Source organism: Lepidochelys olivacea, assembly GCF_965140295.1.
Source record: "Lepidochelys olivacea isolate rLepOli2 genome assembly, chromosome: 7".
Lineage (NCBI taxonomy): Eukaryota > Metazoa > Chordata > Testudines > Cheloniidae > Lepidochelys > Lepidochelys olivacea.
In genome coordinates, this window is record NC_140417.1 from 925,588 (window position 1) to 948,674 (window position 23,087).

The window sequence follows — 23,087 nt, forward strand, 5'->3', positions numbered from 1 at the left end:
TCCGGGGGAGGGGGGCAGCGCCCTGCAGCGGGGCTCTGATCCGCTGGGTGCTAGCCATAATTCTCATCAGCATCTACTGGGCCTGGGGGGAGGGGGGCGCTCCCTCGGGGGGAGCGACCCCCTCTGTTGCAAGGCCAGGGGCCCTGGAGGGAAGCGGGGGCTACAGCCCCTGCCCACGATGTTTGTTCCACTCGGGGTCCCAGGCCTGGCCCCGTGTCCCAGCTGCTAGGAAACAGGTGTTCGCTGCGTGCTGCTGCGGGGTGTCTGGGGCAGCTCCTGGCAGACACCTGGGGGCCAGATCCCTGGCAGCAGCCACCCGTGGGGGGTCGTGTCCCCCTTGCACCAGCTGTCCCCCGGGCACCCCCGCCGCACCTGGGGGCCGCCAGGTAGCTGGGCCGCAGCACTGCGGCGGGGGCCGCTTTCCGGGGGCGGGGGGAGCCCGGTCCGGGGCTGCGGGGGCGGAGGGCGCCGAGGGGCGGCCCGGCCCGGCCCCGCCCCGCCCCGCGATGATTAACTGGGGCGGGCCGGAATGCGGTGGAGCCGGCCCGGCCGGGGGGCGGGCGCAGCGCTGCGGGGCCGGGGGGCCGTGCGCGCCCCGCGCCGCCATGTGCCAGCCCCGCTGATGGGGCGCCCCGCGCCCGGCGCCCCGCTGCTCCTGCTGGCCGCCGCCCTGCTGCTGGCCGGGCCCGGCGCCGGAGCGCCGCGCCCCCGCGTCACCGCCAACTTCGTAAGGACCGGGGGGGCGCGGGGTCCTGGCGCCCAGGGCCCCCCGCGGGGCCGAGTCCCGGCAACCCGCCGCTGCCGGAGCCCGGGCACCCCGCGGACGGGGCGGCGGCAGGGGCCGTGCCCAGCTCGCCGGCCAGCAGCGCCCGGGGAGCAGGGCTGGGCTCTCCCCGGCGCCGGACGAGCACCAGCCGGGCTGGGCAGCGTCCCGGGGGGGCTGCGGCGTCCCGGGGGGGCTGCGGCGTCCCGGGGGGCCTGGGGCGGGGGGCGGCGTCCCGGGGGGCCTGGGGCGGGGGGCGGCGTCGTGCAGCGGCCGGCTCAGGTGTCGCTTTGTGACCTGGCCCAGGCAAACCGCGTGTCATCGCAGCCCCGTGTGAGCGCTGGCCGCAAGGAACGGGGGCGCCCTGAGGCGCTGGGGGGCTCCAGGGGTTTGGGGCGCGCTTGTAGGGGTCTAGGCCTGACCCCACCTGGGCACGGGCGGGTGTAAGTGGAGTCTGGGTGTTAGCTGAAGTCATGCCCCCAAAGCAGGTGATCGAAAAGGCCTGCTTGTGTGTGTTCGGTGTGGCCAGGGAAGCGCCAGGCCCGGGACTCCAGGCTTGGGTCCGGTCGGAGGGATGAGGACAGTTTGGTTGACGGGGTGGCGGGTGCCGTAAGCAGCCGGGTTGTTTCATTACGCCTGGTCTAGCAGCTAGCAAGAAATGGGGTAAAATGAGACCAGGACAAACCCTGGAGGGGGAGGGACCCAGCGCCATTAATCCGCTTGCCTGGCCACAGGGCAGAGGTCAGCTCGACATTGCAGGGGCCAGGGAAGCGATTAGAGGGTCGGAAACCTGCCTTGTCGTGACAGAGGCAAGGAGCTCAGTCTGGTTAACTCCGCCATGAGCCGGGCCGGGGTGAGGGACCCCAGCGTGTCCGGGCCGACTGGGGAACAAATCGTGGGTGAGGGGCAGTGAAGGGGTACCCGACCCTGGGGCTGGAGGCTGATGCTACACGCCTCCAGGTGCCAATTTTGGACAGGGAGGGGAATTAGAACAGTTTCCTTGGGGAGGTGGAGGATTCTCCATCCCTGGCCATGGTTCAGTGGGGAGCTGGTGTTTGCTAACAGCCCTGCTCTAGCGGTTACTGGACGGCAGGTCTCTGCCCTGTGCTGGGTGTGGGGGTCGGACCAGTTGGTCACAGTGGTCCCTGCTGGCCTGGGGACGTAGGACTGAAAGCTGGGCAGCAGGTTAAAATGGAGGAAAGGAACCTCTTTACACTGGGCGTAACTAGCCAGTGGAACTTACTGCCACATGGAATCCGTGAAGCCAAGCGTGAGCTCAGGGACACTGTGTGAAGAATAAGGGTGCCCGTGGTTACCGTGTGTGGGCAGAGCTGTGCGTGAGCCAGGCACGTGCTGCTGGGGCCAGGGGAGTGTTCCAGAAATGCCAGGGGGGCTCCTGTTCCTGCCTGGGAGCAGCTGATGCTGGGTACTGCCAGGGAGCGGGGAAAAGAGGGGTGGATTCCCTGGGATCCCATGTGGGGGAGGGGATGGATTCCTCACTACAGGTGGTTTAGCACTGTTCTCTGTGGGGGGGCTCCCAGGGGGCCGTGTGTCTGTTTCTGGCTCTGTGGCCTGACCATGCCATAAGAACATAAGAAGGTCCAGATTGGGTCAGACCAAAGGTCCATCTAGCCCAGTGTCCTGTTGGCCGACAGTGGCCAGTGCCAGGTGGCCCAAAGGGAATGAACAGAACAGGTAATCCTCAAGTGATCCATCCCCTCGCCCATTCCCAGCATCTGGCAAATAGAGGCTAGGGACACCCTCCCTGCCCATCCTGGTTAATAGCCATTGATGGATCTACCCTCTGTGGACTTATCTAGTTCTTTTTTGAACCCTGTTATAGTCTTGGCCTTCACAACATCCTCTGGCAAGGAGTTCCACAAATTAAGTCCCAGACCTGGCCTCTGGACTTCCTGGCTGTCCTCGGCCTGCTCAGTTCTCAGCCTGCCCCTCACCCCACAGCCAGTAAGTGGTGTGGGGCAGCCAGCCCTTCCCTGCAGCCCCGGGCCGTCTGCCCAGTGAGTGGGTGGCAGAAGAGGCCCACAGGCGCCTGCGTTAGGTAGGCGGGCAGTGACCCTGTCTGGGACGCAGGCTGGGAGTTAGAGAAGCAAAGGGGCCTGTTAGCTTGCTCATGAGTCCAGAAAGCCGCTGGGGTTGGCCCTGCCGTGAACACCCCGGGGTCCCGCTGGGGGCTCCCCACTTGGAATGACTGTTTGCACAGGGTGTTGACGGCGATAGTTTGACCACAAAGGTCTTGATTCGCTCCAAAGGCCGAATGGTGTTTCAGGTGCTCGAAATGTGGCTCCCTGAAGGCAGGTCCCCACATCCAGGCACTAACGCGGGGCTGCCTCGACCCATGGTAGTCGCTCCGGTGTGGGCAGGCAGGAATTAGCACTGGACGCTGCACGAGTTCACCTCTTACCCCCTTAGCAAACTGTTGGTGCCCTGACCAAGGGTCAGACCTTGGCTAGGGCCAGGAGACCAGTCTCTTCCCGAGACAGTTATTGGCTGCACCTATGAACCGTGCCTGATTCCGCTCACTTCCCCCCAACCTGGAAATAAGGGAAGCCTGGTACTTCTGCAGGTCACTGCTGGAGGGACCCCAGTGCCCGCTTCTCCTGAGCCCACGGGCCTGGGGCCCGTCGCTCACGCTGGCATCCCACCTGCATGGAGAGCTGTCCTTCACCCAGCTCTGCTGCAGGCCTGTACTCCCGCGGCCTGGTGCCTACCCGCAGGCCCGTCAGGGCAGCCAGCGGAACACGGGCCAGGCACTCAGCGCCCTGCCGTGGGCCCAGCAGGAGGCCTGAGCCCCGCCTGGGGCAGGGCGGCTCAGCTGGTCAGAGCCCGGGGAGGCAGTGCTGAACCCCCAGTCTCAGCCCTGCACTGCTCGGCCAGGGGAGTCTGCTGGGAGTGGAGATAAACCACTGCAGCTTTCCCGGAGCATAATACTCCTGGGGGTGTTGGGCCCTGTGGGCCGCCGGGGTTGGGATCGCGTGGGGGTGGCTCCGGGTGCCGGGGACCACCAGGGTGAGGGGTGCTGGGGACTGCCGGGGGTGCTGGGTGCTATCTGTTGTTCAAGGCCTCCTGCACTAACCCAGCTTCTTGTCCTTTGCTCACAGGCCTGCAGAGTCAGGGGTAAGTAAATCCGCTCTGTTAGTGGTGCTGGCTGTGGGGCAGGCAGGGGGCAGCTAGGGTGCTAGGGAGCAGCACTGCTCAGTCCCTCCCTCCTTCCACTGGGGCTGGGTCACGTCTCCGCCGAGCTGGGGTGCGGTGGGATGGGGCAAGACTTGGAGTCCGCCAAGGAAACCCAGACACTGCGATCAGTGATGGTGCCACTCCCATGCAGTCAGCACCGGCCCCGGCGTGCGCTAGGGGTACCGGGCTGTGGGGCGGAGGGGCTGCCAAGTTGCAGGGGGGGGACTCAGTGGGGTTCTCTCCCCCTCACTGTCAGTGCTGACCCCCGTGCAGCGCTGGGTCCCTGCACTGTGGGGGTGGGGTGGTGCCCCAGGGGAGGGACCCAGCGGGGGTCTGGCGAGGTTGGGGTTGCCCCACGTGTCTGGAGTGCAGAGCGCTGGGGAATGTAAGTGCTGGGCACGACCCAGCCAGCCCTCGCCTGCCACAGAGGGTGACCAGGAGATCCCTGCTCGGCGGGCATGGTGATGGGCACATGCCATGGAGAGGGCTGGGAGGCAGCTGCACTGGGAAGGCCCGGGTGGGTCCTGGCTGCCTTTAACCGCTCTCCTCTCCTCCAGCGGACGGTGCCCTCCCCAGGCCCCGGTGCCACCAGAAGGAGCAGGATGGAGCAGCCCTGTCCGCTCCAGCCCTAGCTCTGAGCACAGCCCGGCTGTGCCAGGCCTCCCACGACTGCCAGCCGTGTGTACGCGTGCGCCTGGCCCTGCACACCGCAGGTAGGTGGCCCGCCACACCTGAAGCCCGTTTTAGAGTGGGTTCCTGGGGCCCTGCTTGGCCCTGTCTGAACCCCCCTTCAGGCTAGGGACACTCGCAGAATTCCTGGGAATGACCCCGGGGAGGGGGACCCATAGGGCTGGCTTCGGTGGGGGCTGGGGAGCTTCCCCAGGAGGGGGGGTGCTGCAGAGGGGCCCTTGGTAGGGCCTGCTGTGAATTTGGAGTTCACCCCTTTCTCTCTCCCCCAGGGCTGGGGAGTGTCTGTGGGCTGCAGCTGGATTTCCTGGTGCTGGGCTCCAACAGGGCCAGCTGGCTGCAGGTCTGGAGGCGGCACCCGGAGGCTGCAGGCTCCCTGGTGAGTCAGCGCAGACCACGCCCTGGGCTCCTGGCTCATTCCCTCCTTGGCAGCTGTACGGTGCCAATCCCAAGGCCTGGTGCCCCTGGAGCCGTGCCTGCTCATAGGGTCTGCACCGGGGGACGGGGGGGGGGGCGACTGCGGGGTTCCTGGGGTGGCGAGGGGCTCCCACGGCAGTGCTGGGGGGGAAAGGGAGCTCTTGGGGTAGAGGCAGGGGGAGGCTCCGGAGGTGGGGGGGGCTGGCTTGCAGAGTGAGGGGAGGGGTGCTCTGGGGGGGCGCTGGCAGGGGCTCACCCTGTGCTCTCCCTGCAGTGGCAGGTGCAGTTTGACTGTTTCCCGGTGGAGAGCGGGCGCCGTGTTCTGGTCTCGCTTGGCACCGTCCCTGACCGGGGGCTGAGCCTGAACCAGAGCCACCTGGTCCCTGCAGAGCCAGCAGGTGAGATAAGGGGGTCTCCCTCCTCGGGTGCTGGAAACCCCACCTCCCTGCAGAGACCCGGGTCCAGGTAGAAATGGGAAGGGCTGCTGCTCACCAGCTCTCGGTGAAAGGGGCTGTGGGGGCTGTCTCTCGGGGTTGCTGTGGGGGAGCACGGGGGGGCTGTGAGCGGGGTCTTTCTGGGGGTGCAGTGCTGTGTCTTAGGCCCAAGGCAGCGTGGGCCTGGGGCTGCCTCTGGAGCACGGCTGGTCCCAGGCCCGAAGCGGAGCTGGCTTTGGCCCAGCAGCTGCCGCCCCCGGCTCCTGGCCGTCCCCCGTGGCTGCTCGTCTGCCGGTGTGAGTCAGGGCTCCCTGTGCTGGGGGGCAGGGCCCACACAGGCTGGCGCACGTGGGCACGAGCTGCACTGTGCTGCCCATCCCCTGCCTTCTCTGCCTCTGCAGGCCCCGAGTTCAGCTACGCCTGGCACCCAGCGGCTCGGGCCATTGAGGTGTTGGTGCCTGAGGGTCCTGACCTGACCGTACGGCTATGCCACCAGCTGGCCCTGGAGTGCGAGGAGCTGTCCGCCCCCTTTCCCCGACAGGTGAGGGGCACGGCCCCAAGGGGCTCCCCCCAAGCGGGCGGGGGCGGCCAGCCCAAGGGGAGGGGCCCCGCAGTTGATGGGCCGGGGGCACCTCCAGCACTTGCCCTTCCAGCAGGGAGCCCGGCCGTACCTGGGGGTGCCAAGGGTGGGCACAGGGTCCCAGTGCCCCTTGGGGGCCTGGCTGGGCTCTGCCACCCTCACCTCTGCCACCTCCTTCCCTGCCTGCAGGCGCTGGTGTCGGGCGGTCGCAGCGTTGTGCTGCCCTATGAGTTCCTGCTGCCCTGTCTCTGCATTGAGGTACGTCTGCCGGCCCCCGGCCCCCGGCCCCCGGCCCCTGGCCCCTGCTCTGGCCCGACAGCGACTCGCGTGGGGGAGGGGAGAGGGTGCCTGGGCGCTCGGGCGGGCGTCCGGGAAGGACAGAGCCTGGCTGCTGGTTTGCCGGGGTGAGGTGTGGGGGTCCGGGGAGGGGAGGTCCTGGGCACTGGGGGCGGGAGGTGCGGGGGTCCGGGGAGGGAGGGGTCCTGGGTGCTGGGGCCTGGGGGGAGGATGGGGTCTGAGCACTGGGGTTGGGGGGGAGGTGTGGGGGTCCAGGGAGGGGAGGTCCTGGGCACTGGGGCCGGGGGGGTGCGGGGGGTCCAGGGAGGGGGGAGCCTGGGCACTGGGGCCTGGGGGGAGGATGGGGCATGAGCACTGGGGCTGGGGGGGAGGTGTGGGAGTCCGGGGAGGGGAGGTCCTGGGGCGGGAGGTGCGGGGGTCCGGGGAGGGAGGGGTCCTGGGTGCTGGGGCCTGGGGGGACGATGGGGTCTGAGCACTGGGGTTGGGGGGGAGGTGTGGGGATCTGGGGAGGGGAGGTCCTGGGCACTGGGGCCAGGGGGGGAGGTGCGGGGGGCTTGGGCGCTGGGGCCGGGGGGGAGGTGCTGGGGTCCGGGGAGGGGGGGGGCCTGGGCACTGGAGCCTGGGGGGAGGATGGGGCCTGAGCACTGGGGTCGGGGGGGGGAGGTGCGGGGGTCCAGGGAGGGGAGGTCCTGGGCACTGGGACCGGGGGGGAGGTGCGGGGGGTCCGGGGAGGGGGGGGCCTGGGCACTGGGGCCTGGGGGGAGGATGGGGCATGAGCACTGGGGTTGGGGGGGAGGTGTGGGGGTCCGGGGAGGGGAGGTCCTGGGCACTGGGGCCGGGGGGGGGGAGGTGCGGGGGTCCAGGGAGGGAGGGGTCCTGGGTGCTGGGGCCTGGGGGGACGATGGGGTCTGAGCACTGGGGTTGGGGGGGAGCTGTGGGGATCCGGGGAGGGGAGGTCCTGGGCACTGGGACCGGGGGGGGAGGTGCGGGGGGTCCGGGGAGGGGGGGGCCTGGGCACTGGGGCCTGGGGGGAGGATGGGGCCTGGGTGCTGGGGACGGGGGGGGGAGGTGCGGGGGTCTGGGGAGGGGGGGGCCTGGGCGCTGGGGATGGGGGGGAGGTGCGGGGGTCCAGGGAGGGGGGGCCTGGGCTCTGGGGCCGGGGGGTCCTGTGCGGCCACTTACTCAGCATCTGATCCCTTGGCTCCTCAGGCCTCCTACCTGCACCGCGACAGCCTCCGTACCAAGCTGTGCCCCTTCCAGGCCCAGCCGGCAGCTTGTGAGTGGCCTGGGCTGGGGCATGCCGGCCTTCGGGAGTTCCTGGGTGGGGGGCTGGAGCCCTGGGACAGAGGCTGGGGCTGGAGTCCAGGGGGTGGGTCTGCCCCTGCCCTGAGCCTTGCGTGTGCTGCTTGACTCAGCACCCCGACCTCCCAGCCCTGGCGGCACAAGCCCTGCCGGCAGCATGGCAAGCATGGTAGCCTGGTGAAGGCACCTGCCAAGCCCCCAGCGTCTCCCTGGGGCACCTGGGCCTCTGGGCGCTGGCAGGATTCACAGCTCCGCTGCTCCCATGGGTGCAGTGCCCCGAGCGCCCACATGGTCCGCGGCCTGGCCCGGTGTCCAGTGCCAGCTGGTACCATAGCAAAGCGCAGCGCTGGCCTGCCCAGAGGGAGTGCCCACGGGTGGGCCATACAGCAGAGGGACATAACGTGCCAGGCCCTGCCTGGCTGGACTGGTCAGCGTCCCATCAGAGCAACAGGCTGGGCCCGGCTCCGTGCGGGAGACGAGCCGCGCTGCCCTCGCACCCAGCCCAACACCCCAGGGCTAGCGCCCCCCCGGAGCCTTTGCAGGCTCCCGATCAGCACTGAGCTCGCACTGGGGAGAGCCGAGTCACTGTCCGGGTGACCAGAGCCATGCCCCAGTGACGGAGCTTTAGGATGCAATATACCTGGGTCTCCATCCATGTCACCTGCCCAGACACCTCGCAGGGGCCGTGAGCACCGGGGGACGCTGGCTTTGGTACAGACCTCACATGACACCCGAGGGCAAACTAGTCTGTAGCTGCCAGACCCAGGCACTGGGGCCCCTGGCTGTGCTGGTGATGCAGGGTGTGGGGCTTGAGGCAGGGTGTAGGTCGGGCTGTGCAGGCGATTGGGGCTGAGCCTGCCAGTGCCTCTGGCTGATGCCTTTCTGCCCCACAGATGGCTCTGAACTGTGGGCGTCCATGCAGTTCCATGACTACAGTGCCAGCAGTGAGGCGACCATGGTCATGGTGCTGAGTGCCCGCTGCCCGCTCCACCCGACCGCCACCCTGTGCTGGAAGGAGAGCGACACCGGGGCCTGCCACAGTATCCCCAACTCCACAGCCATGGAGTCCAACCAGGTAAGAGAGCATGGCAGTCCCCGTGGGGGGCTCGTGCTGCGGGACTGAGCCGGCCTGGGAGTCGGGCGAAAGCTTGGGTCCTGCAGTGCCCATGCAATTACGAGCCCCCCGAGCACCGAGCCCAGCAACACTCAAACTGCTACAGCATTGCAGCGTGAAGGGCAGAGCCCCTACGGGCAGGGAGAGGGGCTTAGCACCCCAAGAGGAGCAGGGTCCCCCAGCTCTCAGAACACATATGGAAGGGGGGAATTCAGGGCTCACAGGCCCACCCCCACCCCTCTGCTACCCCTCATATTCTCCAACTCCTCCAGTCTTCTCCCCTGCCATTCCCCCAATCCCGCCCTATTCCCCCTTGCCTGAGGCTCCAACCCCTCCTCCGTCCCTTACCACCCATTCCATTTATCCCCCTCCCCATAATGCCCCATCCATCCCTTGCTGCAGATCCAACCCCTCTTTTCCTAGTCCCACCTGCCTGGGCACCCCTCCCCGCCCCGCAAGCATTCGCCGCTCAGAATCCATGTCAGGCCCTTCTGGAGAATCTGCCGTCCTCAGATTTCCCCACAACAAAGTAGAATCATAAAGTGACCGAGGGAGGCAGATGTTCCCATATGCTCATGGTTCATTCTCAGATTTCCCCCGGGGGTTCCCTGCCCCCCTCTCCAGTGTGTAAGCGTTTCTGGTATGTGTCCAGGGCGCCTGTTCTTAGCTCCCCCCGACACCGCAGTGTGCTCTCAGCAGGTGCTCCGAGCCTGCCTGTTACTTACACACAGAGGGAGATCAGGACAGCAGGTTTCCCAGCTCACATGGGGGGTACGGAGTGGGGCTCAGATCCCCACCGTGAGGCAAGCCCCTCCACCTGAAGAACCTGGTTTCCATGAGGAGCACAGGAAGTGTGTGGGGGGCTGACTCCCATAGATGGGCAGAGGCCTGCCCAGATCCTGGCATGCATGCAGTGGAGACTGGGAGAGTGGCACAGAGACCCCCCTGCAGATCCCATTTCACATGGGGGTAGAGAGAGGGGCTCAGCCCCCTCCACAAAAGGCAGGCCCTGAGACCCTGGCTGACACACGGGTGTGTAAGAGGCCAGGTCAGCCCCCCATAGGTGGGTAGGAATCCCCCAAAGTGTGGGGCACACACAAGGGGGCAGGGAGCAGAGCTCAGACACACCTCGGGGGCAGGGGCCCTGTCACGGGGTCCCTGAGCGATGCTCTGGAACTGCTCCCTATGAAGCCAGGCAGGACTCTGGGGGAGCCTCCTCTCTCGGAGCAGACTGTCCCCAGGGCACGACCTTCCTGTGTCTGACCTCGGAGCATTCAGCATCCCTCGCCCCACCATGCGCTTCCCACAAGCGGAGTCCTGGGGCAGCCAGAGGGTCCTGCCCCCCAACTCCGCAGTCAGACGGGACTCTCAGCCAGCCAGTAAAACAGAAGGTTTATTAGACGACAGGAACACAGCATAGAACAGAGCTCGTTAGCACAGAAATCAGTGACTTTCAGTGAAGTCCATCTTGGGAGTCCTGGGCCAGACGCCCTGGACTCTCACTCTTCCAGTCTCCCCACCCAGACTGCCAGCCTCCAGCCACCCCACCTCCAACACCTCCCCCCCCCATTGCTGTTCCCCCTTCTCTTTGTCTCGCTTTCTGGGCAAAAGGTGTCACCGGGTTGCACCCCCTCCTGGGTCTCAGGTTACACAGCTGCAAACAGCTGGGCAGGCTCACCTTCCCTGAGAGCCTCAGCAAAATCACACCCCCAGTTCCCACCACCCCAGTACTGGTGCAGCACACAGGGAAACTGAGGCACACACAGTATTCGCACAGAACAGTGAGACTCTCATGCAACATAACAAGGTGAATAAAACTCCACTTGGTCACAGGCCCCCAGATCCCAGCTCACAGACACCCCAGATCCTGGCACCCACCTAGAAGGAGAATATGGGGCCCCCCATCACTCACCCCCATGTGTCCCTCACTTCCCAGCTCCTCTCACTTTCCCTACCACCCATCCCCATTTATTCCCCTTCCGCTCAATACAGCCCCAAGTCCCTCTGACCCCTATGACCCCCACTCTTCCACCCCCTAAAATGCCCCTCCCCTGCTAGCAAGCACTCGCAGGGGGAACTTTATTTATTACAAAAATACTTTGATTACACCTCCTCCTCCCCCGCCCCCCCCAAATAAATGAACAAGCAGCTTGCTGGAGCTGGATTTCGGCAATACGCCAGCTCCTCTGTTCCAGATGCCTGGCCTGCCTGGGGCCTGGCCTCACGTGGCTAGCTGGCTCAGGTTCAAAGAATGACTGCACAACCCCTGGAGCTTTGAAGGCTAGCAGCCCTGTTTACTCCTTTCCTCACATCTGCCCTTGGGGGTCGGCACAGGAGGCTTGCAATGTGCTGACCGTGACGAGCTTCATTTGTTTGAAACCACGTTTTAATTAGATTTGCCCTGAAAGTTTGGGTGGGCCGTGCCCTCTGTTGGGGTGGCCCTCGAGTGCTGGGTACCTTGGCGCAGTGATCTGAGCCCTGGTTTGAGCTCTAGCTGTGAGCCAAGAAAGGTTGTCAGAATCTCTCCACTTTAAAAGAGGCTGGGAGTTTTGGGGCTGTAGCTCAGGAATTCTGTGGTCAAATGGCCCTAACTGTGGACTGCTTACAGAACCCTGCTCCTCTGTGAGGTACACCACGGTTCAGGGCAATGCAAGGGATCTTGTAGATTTTAGAACACTTAGAAGAGTCGAGCTTTAACCAGAAAAGCCTTGCATCCAATCGGGGGAGTTCTATATTCCACTTCGTCTTTGCAGATACAGAGGAACTGATCACAGCGCTAAACATTAATGGATACAAGTGAGCATGAACTGGTCACATTTATGATGTGCAAACAGAATAAAGTCCAGACCAGTGTGTTAGATACTAGGTACTTTAAAAGGGCTAATTTTACAAAGCTGAAAATAATTATGAGCCAAATCAGCTGAGAGGAAGAATAATCAAAAAAAATGTGAATGACAGCTGGGAATTGTTTAAGAACACTTTGCTAGATGCCCCAAAAGGCCTTGTTGGTTAAAAAACTGACCTGGTTTAGAAGGAAGATGATGGCAGCTACAGAAAATGAATGATATAGATACACATAACAAATGGAAGAAAGGGGAAGTTTACAGTAATGAATATAAATCGGAAGCTGGGAATTGTAGAAAATTGATAAGGGAAGCAAAGGTACACAAGGAAAAATCTATGGCCAGCAGAGTTAAGGACAATAAGAGAGAGTTTTTTAAGATGATTAAGAGCAAAAGAATTTTAACAATGGTATTGGTCCACTACTAGATGGAAATGATAGAATTATTAATAATAATGGAGAAAAGGCAGAAGCGTTCAATAAATATTTCTGTTCTATATTTGGGGGAAAAAACAGATGATATAGTCATATCACACCATGAAGACAACTTTTATTCCACTAGTATTGCAAGATGTTAAACAGCAGCTACTAAAGTTAGACATTTTTAAATCAGCAGTTCCAGGTAACAAACATCCAAGAGGTTTAAAACAGCATGCTAAGCAGCAAACTGTACCCTTAGTGCTGATTTCCAATAAGTCTTGGAACAGTGGGCAAATTGCAGAGGCCTGGAAGAAAGCGTATGTAACAGGCGAAGGGTTTGTCTACGTTTAACATGCTCTAGCGGCACGGCTGTCGCTGCATGGCTGCAGTACTTCAGTCCAGATGCCACCGATGCCGCCAGGAGTGGTAGATGGCAGCGTGGGAAAGCAGCTAGGTTGCCAGAATTCTTCCATCGACCCAGCTCTGTCTACACCAGGGGTTAGCTCTGCATGGTTACATCTCTCACGGGTGGCTTTTTCACACCCTTGAGAGACGCAGCTATGCCATGTAAGTTCCCTGTGTAGACCAGCCCTTTGGCTTCTCTAGAGCGTCAACATTTTGATTAGAAAACAAGAATGATATAAAATGAACATAGCACATGTTCCATTGATTGAAAACTGGCTAACTGATAGGTCCCAATGTAACTGTAAACGGGCACTCCGCAGTGAGCAGGTCTGTTTCTAATGGGGTCCTGCAAGGATCAGTTCTTGGCCCTACGCTAACTAACATTTTCATTAGTGACCTACAAGAAAACATGAAATCACCACTGATGAAGCTTGGAGGTGAGACAAACTGGGGGAAGGATAAATAACGCGGAGGCCGGGCCACTGGCACAGAGCAGTCTGGGGCTGGATCACGGGGCAAGGTGGGCTCAAGCAAACACTGTGACTTGCTCTCCACTAGCAGCTCTGCTGGCACAACTCCCCACTGTTACTGGGCGGTTTTACTGCGGCGAAATGTAAATGTGTGTATCTAGGAAGAAAGGACGTCGGCCACGGCTAGGGGGCTGTGTGCTGGGGGCAGGGACTGAGAAAGATTTGGGGGGGGGTAACCAGCTGAACATGAGCTCCCCCTGTGACGCTCTGGCCAAACAGGCTAGTGCCACCCTGGGTGCATAAACAGGGCGCTCTCGGGGGAAAAGCAGAGGTGAGTTTCCCTCCATGTTTGGCACGGGGGTGACCGCTGCTGGGGCCTGGGGCAAGTTCCAGGCGGCTGTTGACGAATGGGGAGGGCTCAGAGAGGAGCCACGAGGGGCATTAAAGGCTCACAAAACGCCTTACAGCGATGGCTCAAGGAGCTCCGTCCATGCAGCTTAACAGAGCAGGTTCAGGGCTGCCTGGACCCCAGTCCCATGGTTATTGCGAATACGAATAACACGATATAAACCAAAACAGCTGGAAGGGAGACCTTCCTCCCTGCCCCCGCTTTGGGTGTTGTAATGTGGTGCGTAGGGCTGCTCAGGTGCTCACCCCCTCCAAGCAGCTCTGCCACCCCCTGCACCTGGTCGTGGGCCCAGCCCCCCACACCTGGACCCAGCCCTGCGGGACACGGTCTGCTGCTGCAGGGTAGATGTGGGTTTGTTCTGCAACATGCCCCCTGCCCCACCCCCACGTGGATAAAACCAAGTGCCCAGAATTCCCCAAAGAACAAGATTTGTGGGGCTGTCAGCTAGTGTCTCTGTGGGGAACAGGTTTGCTAATGGGCTGCTCAGTCGAGCAGAGGGAGGTCAGACGCAGCCCCAGGGCCGGGCGGTGAAGCCAGAGAAAGTCAGACGGGAAATGAGGCGTATGTTTTTAACTGCTGGCCAGTTTCCCAGGATGGTGGCAGATTCTCCATCCCTGGCACTGGTTCAGTGAGGAGCGGACAATGCTAACAGCTCTGCTCTAGGGGTTACGGGGGGGCAGGGCTCTGGCCTGTTACACAGGGGTCGGACGAGGGGATCACAATGAGTCTCTCAGTCTCTGAAGGGTGAGGCGAGCTGGAGGGGCCTCTGTCCCATCCCACTGCCCCAGGGGTACCTGGGGTGCAGGCACCTCTCCTCCAGTGCTGGGCCCAGAGCCTGCCTGGCCCTGGGGCCCTGCCATGAGCACTCACTGTCCCCCCAAAGGGATGGGCTGCAGACCCCTGGGGCTTCCCCTGAGAGCCGTCCCTGGGCTCTGGCAGTTGTAGGTCAGCTGGGATGGGCTTCGGCTCCGGGGACTGAGTGGTGGGGGGCCCCTGTGGGCTGTCCCCTCCAGGCCAGGGACGTGGAGTGGCGTCTCCTCCAGCCTAGGCCCCCTACCAGAGTGGGCAGGCTCCCCATGATGCATGAGGGGCAGGGCTTGGCCTGGGCTGACTCCCGCCCCCAACGGACTCCCGCCCCCAGGTCCCCCAGCTGCAGCAGCTGCCTCTCCCCATCCAACTGCTTCTGCAGCACCGCCCTGCGAAAGGTGACCTGCTTCTCCCAGGGCTGGCCCGGGGCCTCTGGGAGCTGGGGACAGGATGGCGGGGTGGGGGAGGTGCACTGCCCCCCGGGAGGTGGGGGGGTCCCCCCAAGAGGTGGAAGAGGTGGGCCAGGCCCCCCAGGGAGGTGGGGGAGCTGAGGTGGGGGGGTCCCCCAGGAGGTGGGGGGGTGCTGGTAGTTTGTGACATGCTCTCTGCTCTGGTCTAGGCCTACACCGTGGAGAAGGTGGATGTTCACCCTCTGCTCTGCTTCAAGGTGAGCCCCCCCGCATGCCCCCCGGCTGAGCCCCCCCACTGGCAGGAGTCCTGGTGCTTCACTGGGATCTCTGGCTGGGTGGCTCCCCTGAGCCACACGCTGAACCCAGTGCCAGCGCGACCCACCCTGCCCTTCCTGGCACCCCCACCAGAGACCCTAGGGCCTCCTTGCAGGGGATCCTGCCCAGGTAAGAGCCAGAGCCCTGGCCCCTGCCCTCTGTCGCCAGCTGGGAAGCGGCAGGCAGGCGCGTGCTGTCAGGGCAGAGCGGGCTGGGGTTGCAGAGCTGGGCCCTCGTCTCACACAGGGCAGGCAGCCGCTGGCCAAGGCCCCCGGTGGGTAAGGGAAGCCCAGCCCCATGTTGATGCCCCTTGCGGTGCCACCTTACAGAGGAATGGCTCCAGCCCTGCCCCAGAGCCGACCCAGAGGGGCTGATGGGCCCCCGATCCCCATTCCCCGCCCTGCCCAGTGGGAACGGGCTGGGGTCAGCACGGGCTGGTGTGCCCTAGAGCCGGGCAGCTTCCCGTGCCGTGCCCTTCAGCGGAGCGTGAGCAGCCTCCGCTCTCAGTGCCCAGCCAGAGGGGCCCGCTGGCGAGTGCTGACCCCCGGCCCGGCCTCCCTCAAACACCCTCTCCAGGCAGGGCCTTTCCGGTGACTTTCCTTGTTTCTCTCCAGTTCTCCTACGGCAACAGCAGCCACGTGGAGTGCCCACACTGGCCAGGTGAGCCTGCCCTGCCGCTCTGCAGTGGGGACTGCGGGGTGTTCGGGGGGCTGGGGGCCCAGAGCCATACCGGGTCGCCGGCTGCCCCACACGCCTGCAAGAGGCTGGCAACGGGGCCTGGTGCCCCACAGGGCTCTTGGGGCTGGTTCAGGGTCTGCTGGGCACGGGGACTGGTGGGGCAGGGAAGGGGGGTGCAGTGCACCAGCAGCTCAGCTGAGCCCTAGACTGACAACTTCCCCCTGCACAACCTGGCTGTGCCAGGCCCCCCGTGCCCGCGGGCTGAGTTCCCTGCGCCACCCACGCCTCTGAGCTCCCTGAGCGCAGCAATGCTCCCCCAGCCCCAGGATGCAGCCTGCTCTGGGCGGGAGCTACGGCCTGGCAGCACTGCACAGAACAGCACCTCCTGTGGGGCAGGAGGGGAGCAGGGCTCCCCTCCCCACATGACACAAAGCACCAGGGCCTGACACGAGGAGTTGGGGCTGCTTCCCATCATCATGGTGTCTGGCTAAGGGGAAGGGGGGTTCTCTCCTGAGAACAATGGCACCTGCCCCACAGCACCCCCTTTCTCCATGCTGGGGCCAGCCCTGCCTGCCGGGGGAGAGCGCCCCCTGCTGAGCCCCCGCCCCGCTCCCCGCAGCACAGCGCCCCCTGGGGCCCGCCCTGCCTGCCGGGGGAGAGCGCCCCCCGCTGAGCCCCGCCCCGCTCCCCGCAGCACAGTGCCCCCTGGGGCCCGCCCTGCCTGCCGGGGGAGAGCGCCCCCCGCTGAGCCCCGCCCCGCTCCCCGCAGCACAGCGCCCCCTGGGGCCAGGCCTGCCTGCCGGGGGAGAGCACCCCCCGCTGAGCCCCCGCCCCGCTCCCCGCAGCACAGCGCCCCCTGGGGCCAGGCCTGCCTGCCGGGGGAGAGCGCCCCCCGCTGAGCTCCGCCCCGCTCCCCGCAGCACAGCGCCCCCTGGGGCCCGCCCTGCCTGCCGGGGGAGAGCGCCCCCCGCTGAGCTCCACTCCCTGCAGCCTCCTGTGTTTTTCTTGGGTGTCTCCATTGAGGATTCACTTATTTTAGTGATAAGCTGTCACCTCAGCTCAGTCTGACCAAGGGAGATCAGCTCAGTGCAGGAAGGGTTAATGCTTTACCCAATCTGGGGAGGAGCACTGCAGCTTACAAAGGGATCACAGGAACCCGGGATATTCTACCCTTTGTTTCCAGCAAACAGACAAGCCTGGTGTCCCGGGACCTTAGTTCCCCTGTCCCGCAGTTGTCTCTGTGAGTTGTGCTGAGCACGCTCTGCAGTGTGCGACCCTTCCCAAACCACACATCTTGGGCCCTCGCTCCTGCTGGAGGCCCTGCACGTGTCACCTGCTTGTTCATGCCCGCTCTCTGCTGGCATGAGTGCAAAGCCTGCTGGGAGGCTGGCTCCTAGTTACACAACGTAGCATAAGTGCAAATAACACACAGCCGCCTACACGTCCCTGGCACTGACTAACCTCTCCCTTGCTGGTGCTGGCCAGGCCTGGCCCTGCTTCGCATGAGAGCCAGGGCCCTGCAGGCCCCGGGAGGGCCCCTGAGTGAGCCCTCCTGTTTTCTCCCTGTAGACGCTGCCTGGAATGTGTCCCTGAGCGTCCGGTTCCTGCAGCTTCTCCTGCATGTGACCTCCACTGTCCCGGCATCCTTCAGCGCAGCCCTGTGCCGGTGGCAGGGGAGCCGCTGTGAACCAGAGGTGCCCGTCTACACCGTCACAAGCGTAAGTGGCTTGGCCCAGGGGCCTGGCGCCCTGGGACCCTGTGTGCTCGCAGGCCATGGGCAGGATCGGAGCCCCCTGTGCCCAGCCAGGGGGCAGGGAGGGGGAGGGGGTGCTCTTTGGTTAATGGCGTCCTTCTTGGTTTGCAGCCAGAGAGCTCTGGACCCAGGGAGCTGACCCTGCTGCTGCCGGTGCAGATCCTGGGGGGCTGTGTGCTGGTAAGGCCCCCACCCCTGCTGCTGCCCTGTTCAGATGGCTCTGCCCTCACCTTACCCAGCCATTCTTATGTTCGTGCCCATCACCATAGTATCTGAGCGTCTGGCATCACACAGCCCCCTCCTCGTAGGGTCACAGGACCCCTGCCACACCACAGAGCCTAGGGCTGCCAACTTTCTAATCCCACAAAACCAAACACCCTAGCCCTGCCCCTTCCCCAAGGCGCCCCCGCTCACTGCATTCCCCCTTCCTCGGTGGCTCGCTCTCCCCCACCCTCTCTCACTTTCACTGGGCTGGGGGTTGGGGTGTGGGGGTGGTGTGGGCTCTAACTGGAGGGGGGCTCCGGGGGGGGCCAGAAATTAGGGTTTCAGGGTGCAGGAAGGGGCTCCAGGCTAGGGCAGGGAGTTGGGGTGCGGGAGGGGGTGAGGATTCCAGCTGGCGTACGGACTCTGGGGTGGGGCTGGGGATGAGGGGTTTGTGGTGCAGGAGGGGGCTCCAGGTTTGGGTGTGGGGGCTCAGGGTTGGGGAGCGGGCTGATCTCAGGCGGCTCTCGGTCAGAGGCAGGCTCCCTACCTGTCCTGGCATCGCGCTGTGCCCTGGAAGCAGCCAGCAGCAGGTCCAGCTCCTAGGTGAGGGGGCCAGGAGGCTCCGCACGCTGCTCTTGCCCACAGGCACCGCCTGTCATGGAGTCCCCGGGCGATGCTCTGGAACTGCTCCCCACGAAGCCAGGCAGGACTCTGGGGAGTCTCCTCTCTGGGAGCAGCCTGTCTGCAGGACACGCAGCTCCCCCGGCTTCCACCTTCCTGGGTCTGACCTCGGAGCATTCAGCCTCCTCTGCCCCTCCGTGCCCTTCCCACAGCAAGTCCGCCCAGGCGGGGTCCTGGGGAAGCCAGAGGGTCCTGCCCCCCAACTCCGCAGACAGACGTGACTCCCAGCCAGCCAGTAAAACAGAGTTTATTAGACGACAGGAACATGGTCTAACACAGAGCTTGTAGGTACAGAGAACAGGACCCCTCAGTCAGGCTCCGTTTTGGGGGGCAGGAGGCTCCCCCCCACCTAAGAGCTGGACCTGCTGCTGGCTGCTTCTGGGGTGCAGCGCGGTGCCAGGAGAAGTAGGGAGCCTGCGTTAGCCCCGCACCGTCTCTGACTGCACTTCTAACGGCCCCGTTGGTGATGCTGACCGGAGCCGCCAGGGTCCCGGGTGTTCTGGTCGAAAACCGGACATCTGGCAATCCTAACAGAGCCCCCTGGCCTCTGTGTCACAGAGCCCTCGTCATAGCACAGAGCCCCCTCCCTGCCACGTCACACAGCCCCCTGCCCCCTCCCCCTGCAGGGTCACAGGACCCCCCTCCCCCCACCACATCACAGAGCCCCTTGGTGTCAAACCCCCACGTGCTCTCTCTGTGCCTGGCAGGTTTGGCGCTCCGACGTGCAGTTTGCCCGGAAGCAGCTCCTGTGCCCAGATGGTAAGTATGGCCCCACGCAGAGCCCCGGGGGGCAGCCAGAAGCAGAGAGGTCATAGTGAGGAGGAAGCAGATGTGCCCGTCTGCCCCTGCATAGGTCACCAGCCCCAACCCCACCCAACCCCCACACACTGACCCAGCTGTGAGACCCAGGTGTCCCAGCCCGCAGGAGCACGGCTGACGTGTGCCCCCAGCAGAGAACAGCGCCTGAGGGCCCCCCCCCACACACACACACACAGAGGAAGGCGAAATCCCCCAAGGTCACTGCCCCCTGCCCTGCGGAAGACTCCTTCCCCACGCCCTGCAGCGCTCGGTTAGCCCCTGAGCAGGTGAGCGAGAGCCGGCCGCCCAGCACTGAGAGGGAGACCGCTTGGTGCCCCTCAGGGCCCTGGCCCTGCCCAGTGCCCCCATCTCCAGCCACGGCCACCCCCATGCTTCAGAGGAAGGAGCCAAAAACACCAGCCCCAGAGTATGTGCTGGGGGAGGGGATCCCTTCCTGACCCCTGCCTCTGTTCGGCTGCAGTGGTGAAGCATGAGCTTGTAGGACCAGAAGGCAGCACTGGACAGCGCCTCTCACCCCACTTCTCTTCCAGTTGCTCGCAAGCGCTTTGGGCTGCTCACTCTGGGGCTGGCCCTGGCTCTGGGGCTGCTGGGAACTGTCCTGCTGCTGAACTACCGGAGCCTCCGGAAACTCGCCACAGGTGAGCGGCTGGGGGGCCAGAGTGGGTGGGGGGCAGAATCCTGGGGGGCAGAGAGGCTGGGATCCCTGGGGGGTTGGGGCAAGGAGCCAGTGAGGGGCTGGGATCCCAGGGGGCAGAGGGGGCTGGATCTGGGGCGGGGCAGAGGGGACAGGATCTGATGAGTCTCTGGGGGCTGGGATCTGGGGAGAGGAGGGGACGGGATCCTGGGGGGCTGTAGACACAGTTGGACAGGAGGGGAGCAGGGTGGGGTCCTTGCTGGCTGAGCAGGAGGTGTGACCCGTTGGGGAGGGTCCTGCGTGGGAGCTCAGCCAGGCGAAGGGCTCTGTCAGCCAGGCAGCCTGGAGCACTTAGCCCAGGAGCCGCCCGCTGCAGAGCCCTGGGCCGGGGGCAGCCCAGCCACTGACCCTGCCCTCTCCCCACAGCGCCGCGGGGCCGTCGGCCCGTCCTGCTGGTCTATTCCCCCGACTCAGAGGAGCACAAGATTCTGGTCTGCGCCTTGGCAGACATGCTGCGCTCGGTGCTGGGCTGCGACGTGCGGCTGGACCTGTGGGAGGCGGGCAGCGTGGGGCGGCTGGGCGTGATGCCCTGGCTCCACGTCCAGCGGGAGCTGGTGGCCCGGGAGCAGGGCATCGTGCTGCTCCTGTGGAGTCGGGGCAGCGCCCGGCTGTACCAGCTGTGGCGGGGGGTGGCCACAGGCAGCAGCGGCTCTCCGGACCCCCACGACCTGTTCGGTGCAGCCATGTCCTGTCTGCAGAGCGAGCTGCAGGTGGCCGCGGGGGCAGGGCCGCTTGGCGACTGGGCGCTGGCCTACTTCGGCGAGCTGTGCAGCCGGCGAGACGTGCCCCCTGCCCTGTGCCCCCTGCCCTGCTACCGCCTGCCGCGGGAGCTGGCTGGCCTGGCACGGCTGCTGCAGGGCAGCACCCGGCCCCCCGCCTGCCCCTGGCCCCGCCCGCCACTGCACAAGCTGCTGGCGTCGGAGAAGAGAAAGGGCCTGCAAGGCAGGGTGGAGCTGTGCCGGCTGCTGCGGCAGCCCAAGGGGGTGCCCCTGGCCAGGCTGCCAGCCCCCCCAGTGGGATCTGTGGGCCCCAGCCCCTGCACCCCTCCAGCCAGGCCCACCTTGCAGAGACCCTGCTGCACCTGAGCATGCTGCCGTGGGACACGTGCCAAGGCCCTGGGCCAGGGAAGGGGCCAGGGGGCTGTGGTTGGCAGGGGGAGCAGAGCCCTCACCAGGGGCCCTGGAGCTGCCAGAGCGGGGCTGGTGGGACATGGCTGGGCTCCAGGGTGCCACATCCATGCCCCTGAGACCAAACGTGTCTGCAAGGGGCTGGCAGCCATGGGGCCCAGGAGAACCCAGGTGTCCTGACAAGGGGCAGCCTGTGAGCCTGGGTTTGCTCGGGGCTGGGAAACTGCCTGGGGCAGGGTCTGGCAGGGGCGATGGGGCAGGGCCTGCCTCATCCTCTGGTGACCATTGTGGGGTCTGTTGCCATGGCCGTGAGGGTGGAGAGACTCTATGGCCCGAGGGGGAGGGGCAGGGCCCCTGTGGAGGGGGTGGGGCTGGCCCTGGCCCCGGGGGGCAGAGTCCTGTGGGAGCCCCCTGCCATGCTGTCCCTGTGACCCTGCCCAGCGGAGGGAGCAGGCTTGCGGGGGAGGTGACCAGTTCAGGGGCTCTGCCCACAGCATGGCCGGTGCCCGTCACTCCCAACCGGCCCGGGGCCCAGCAGGCAAGAACTTGCTCCCCACTCAGCTCGCGCGGCAGGCAGAGCCACCAGCCGGCTGGGTGCAGGAGGTGTCTGGACACTGAATAAATGAGTTTATGACCTGTGAGGGCTCAGCTGATCCATCCGACCGTGGGGGGGCCAGGGCAGGGCTGTTGTGGAGCTCCTGGCCTTGCCCGAGCTGGACCAAGCCCTGCAGCCCACAGGAGGTGTCCTGCCGGGCTGGGTGCCCAGGCAGCTGGTGCTGCTGCTCCAAGAGGCTGGGATTTGGGGTGAGGCTGAATGGCACCCGAGGACTCGTTCGCCTCCAGTCCCTGGCTGACTTGGGCAGAATGAGCCCCTGACCATCCCTGTATTTGGGGCTGGGCACTGCCCATCCTGGGAGGGACATTGGGCCACTTGTGCACCCGCCCCATGCCCTGGTCTCCTGTGTAGGTGTCCTCAGGGGAGCATGGCTTCCCGCAAGGAGCGTGTGGGCTCCGGCTGGATGGCCCCGAGCCCCCTGCCTCCTGCGAGCTCTGGCATTGATGGACACCTCCCCCCTTCTCCCCATCATGGTGCACCCTGGGCATGTTGCTGACAGTCCCCCACTGCTGACCTGGGTCAGGGTCTGCCGCAGGCTCAGCAATACCCAGCTGTGTGGGGGCTCTGGCCTGAGTCGCCTTCCCCCCGTCCTGCCAGCTTGCCTGCCTGCCTCCTCCAGGGCAGGGGCTGTCCCCGTAGGGAGACTGCCTGGAGCTTGTGTCCTTCCCTCAGCTCCAAAGCCAGCCACTGCCTCGTGGGCTCTGAGTGGGCATTGACCACGACCTGCCCACTGCTCCTATGCCCTTGGCCGCTCCTGAGCTTGGCCAGGCCGGGGCAGCCGTGGGAATGCGGGTGCTGGGACGGGGCCTGGGGGGGACGCGGGCGCTGGGATGGGATGGGGCGCGGGGCGGACGTGGGCGCTGGGACGGGGCCCGGGGGGGGGAACGCGGGCGCTGGGATGGGACGGGGCGCGGGGGGGGGAATGTGGGCGCTGAGGATGGGACGTAGCCCTGGGGGGACGCGGGCGCTGAGGATGGGACGGGGCGCGGGGGGGACGCGGGCGCTGAGGATGGGACGGGGCCCGGGGGGGGGACACGGGCGCTGAGGATGGGACGGGGCCCGGGGGGGGGAACGCGGGCGCTGAGGATGGGACGGGGCGCGGGCGCTGAGGATGGGACGGGGAGCGGGGGGGACGTGGGCGCTGGGACGGGGCCCGGGGGGGGAACGCGGGTGCTGGGATGGGACGGGGTGCGGGGAGGACGTGGGCGCTGGGATGGGACGGGGCACGGGGGGCACGCGGTCGCTGGGATGGGACGGGGCACGGGGGGCACGCGGTCGCTGGGATGGGACAGGGTGCGGGGAGGACGCGGGCGCTGGGATGGGACGGGGTCCGGGGGGCACGCGGGCGCTGAGGATGGGACGGGGCGCGGGGGGGACGCGGGCACTGAGGATGGGATGGGGCCCGGGGGGGGCACTGAGGATGGGACGGGGCCATGGGGGTCCATGGGGGGATGCGGGCACTGAGGATGGGACGGGGCCAAGGGGGTCGCGGGCACTGCACGGGCACTGAGGATGGGACGGGGCCCAGGGGGACATGGGCACTGAGGATGGGACGGGGCCATGGGGGGATGCGGGCATTGGGATGGGACAGGGCCCGCGGGAGGACGCGGGCGCTGGGATGGGACGGGGCCCGGGGGGGACGCGGGCG

The 23,087-nt window shown here is 65.4% G+C and overlaps 1 protein-coding gene across 3 annotated transcripts; it reads left to right on the forward strand.

Moving 5' to 3' along the window:
- Positions 1–550: 550 nt before the first annotated feature.
- IL17RE (interleukin 17 receptor E) lies at positions 551–21,464 on the forward strand. 3 transcript variants are annotated; one of them, XM_084633990.1, is made up of 16 exons: positions 551–727; positions 3,883–3,898; positions 4,516–4,671; positions 4,918–5,024; positions 5,337–5,460; positions 5,898–6,037; positions 6,266–6,334; positions 7,583–7,649; positions 8,569–8,750; positions 14,762–14,809; positions 15,482–15,527; positions 17,115–17,263; positions 17,410–17,478; positions 18,891–18,942; positions 19,463–19,640; positions 20,063–21,464. In XM_084633990.1, exons 1-16 carry the CDS (start codon positions 623–625, stop codon positions 20,940–20,942), a joined length of 2,388 nt encoding a protein of 795 aa, XP_084490116.1. In that variant the 5' UTR covers positions 551–622; the 3' UTR covers positions 20,943–21,464. The 3 variants fall into 3 exon arrangements, with proteins under 3 accessions (XP_084490116.1, XP_084490115.1, XP_084490117.1); XM_084633989.1 differs by lacking the exon at positions 551–727 and adding an exon at positions 2,250–2,728; XM_084633991.1 differs by lacking the exon at positions 551–727 and adding an exon at positions 2,255–2,728 and having other exon boundaries at positions 19,533–19,640; positions 20,063–20,926.
- Positions 21,465–23,087: the final 1,623 nt, after the last annotated feature.

Excerpts from the sequence above, each read along its gene's own strand:
- IL17RE (XM_084633989.1), top strand. The coding sequence starts at position 2,555 with ATGGATCTACCCTCTGTGGACTTATCTAGTTCTTTTTTGAACCCTGTT. Across the intron at positions 4,672-4,917 it reads CCTGGCCCTGCACACCGCAG|GGCTGGGGAGTGTCTGTGGG; the intron begins GTAGGTGGCCCG and ends TCTCTCCCCCAG. Across the intron at positions 14,810-15,481 it reads ACCCTCTGCTCTGCTTCAAG|TTCTCCTACGGCAACAGCAG; the intron begins GTGAGCCCCCCC and ends GTTTCTCTCCAG.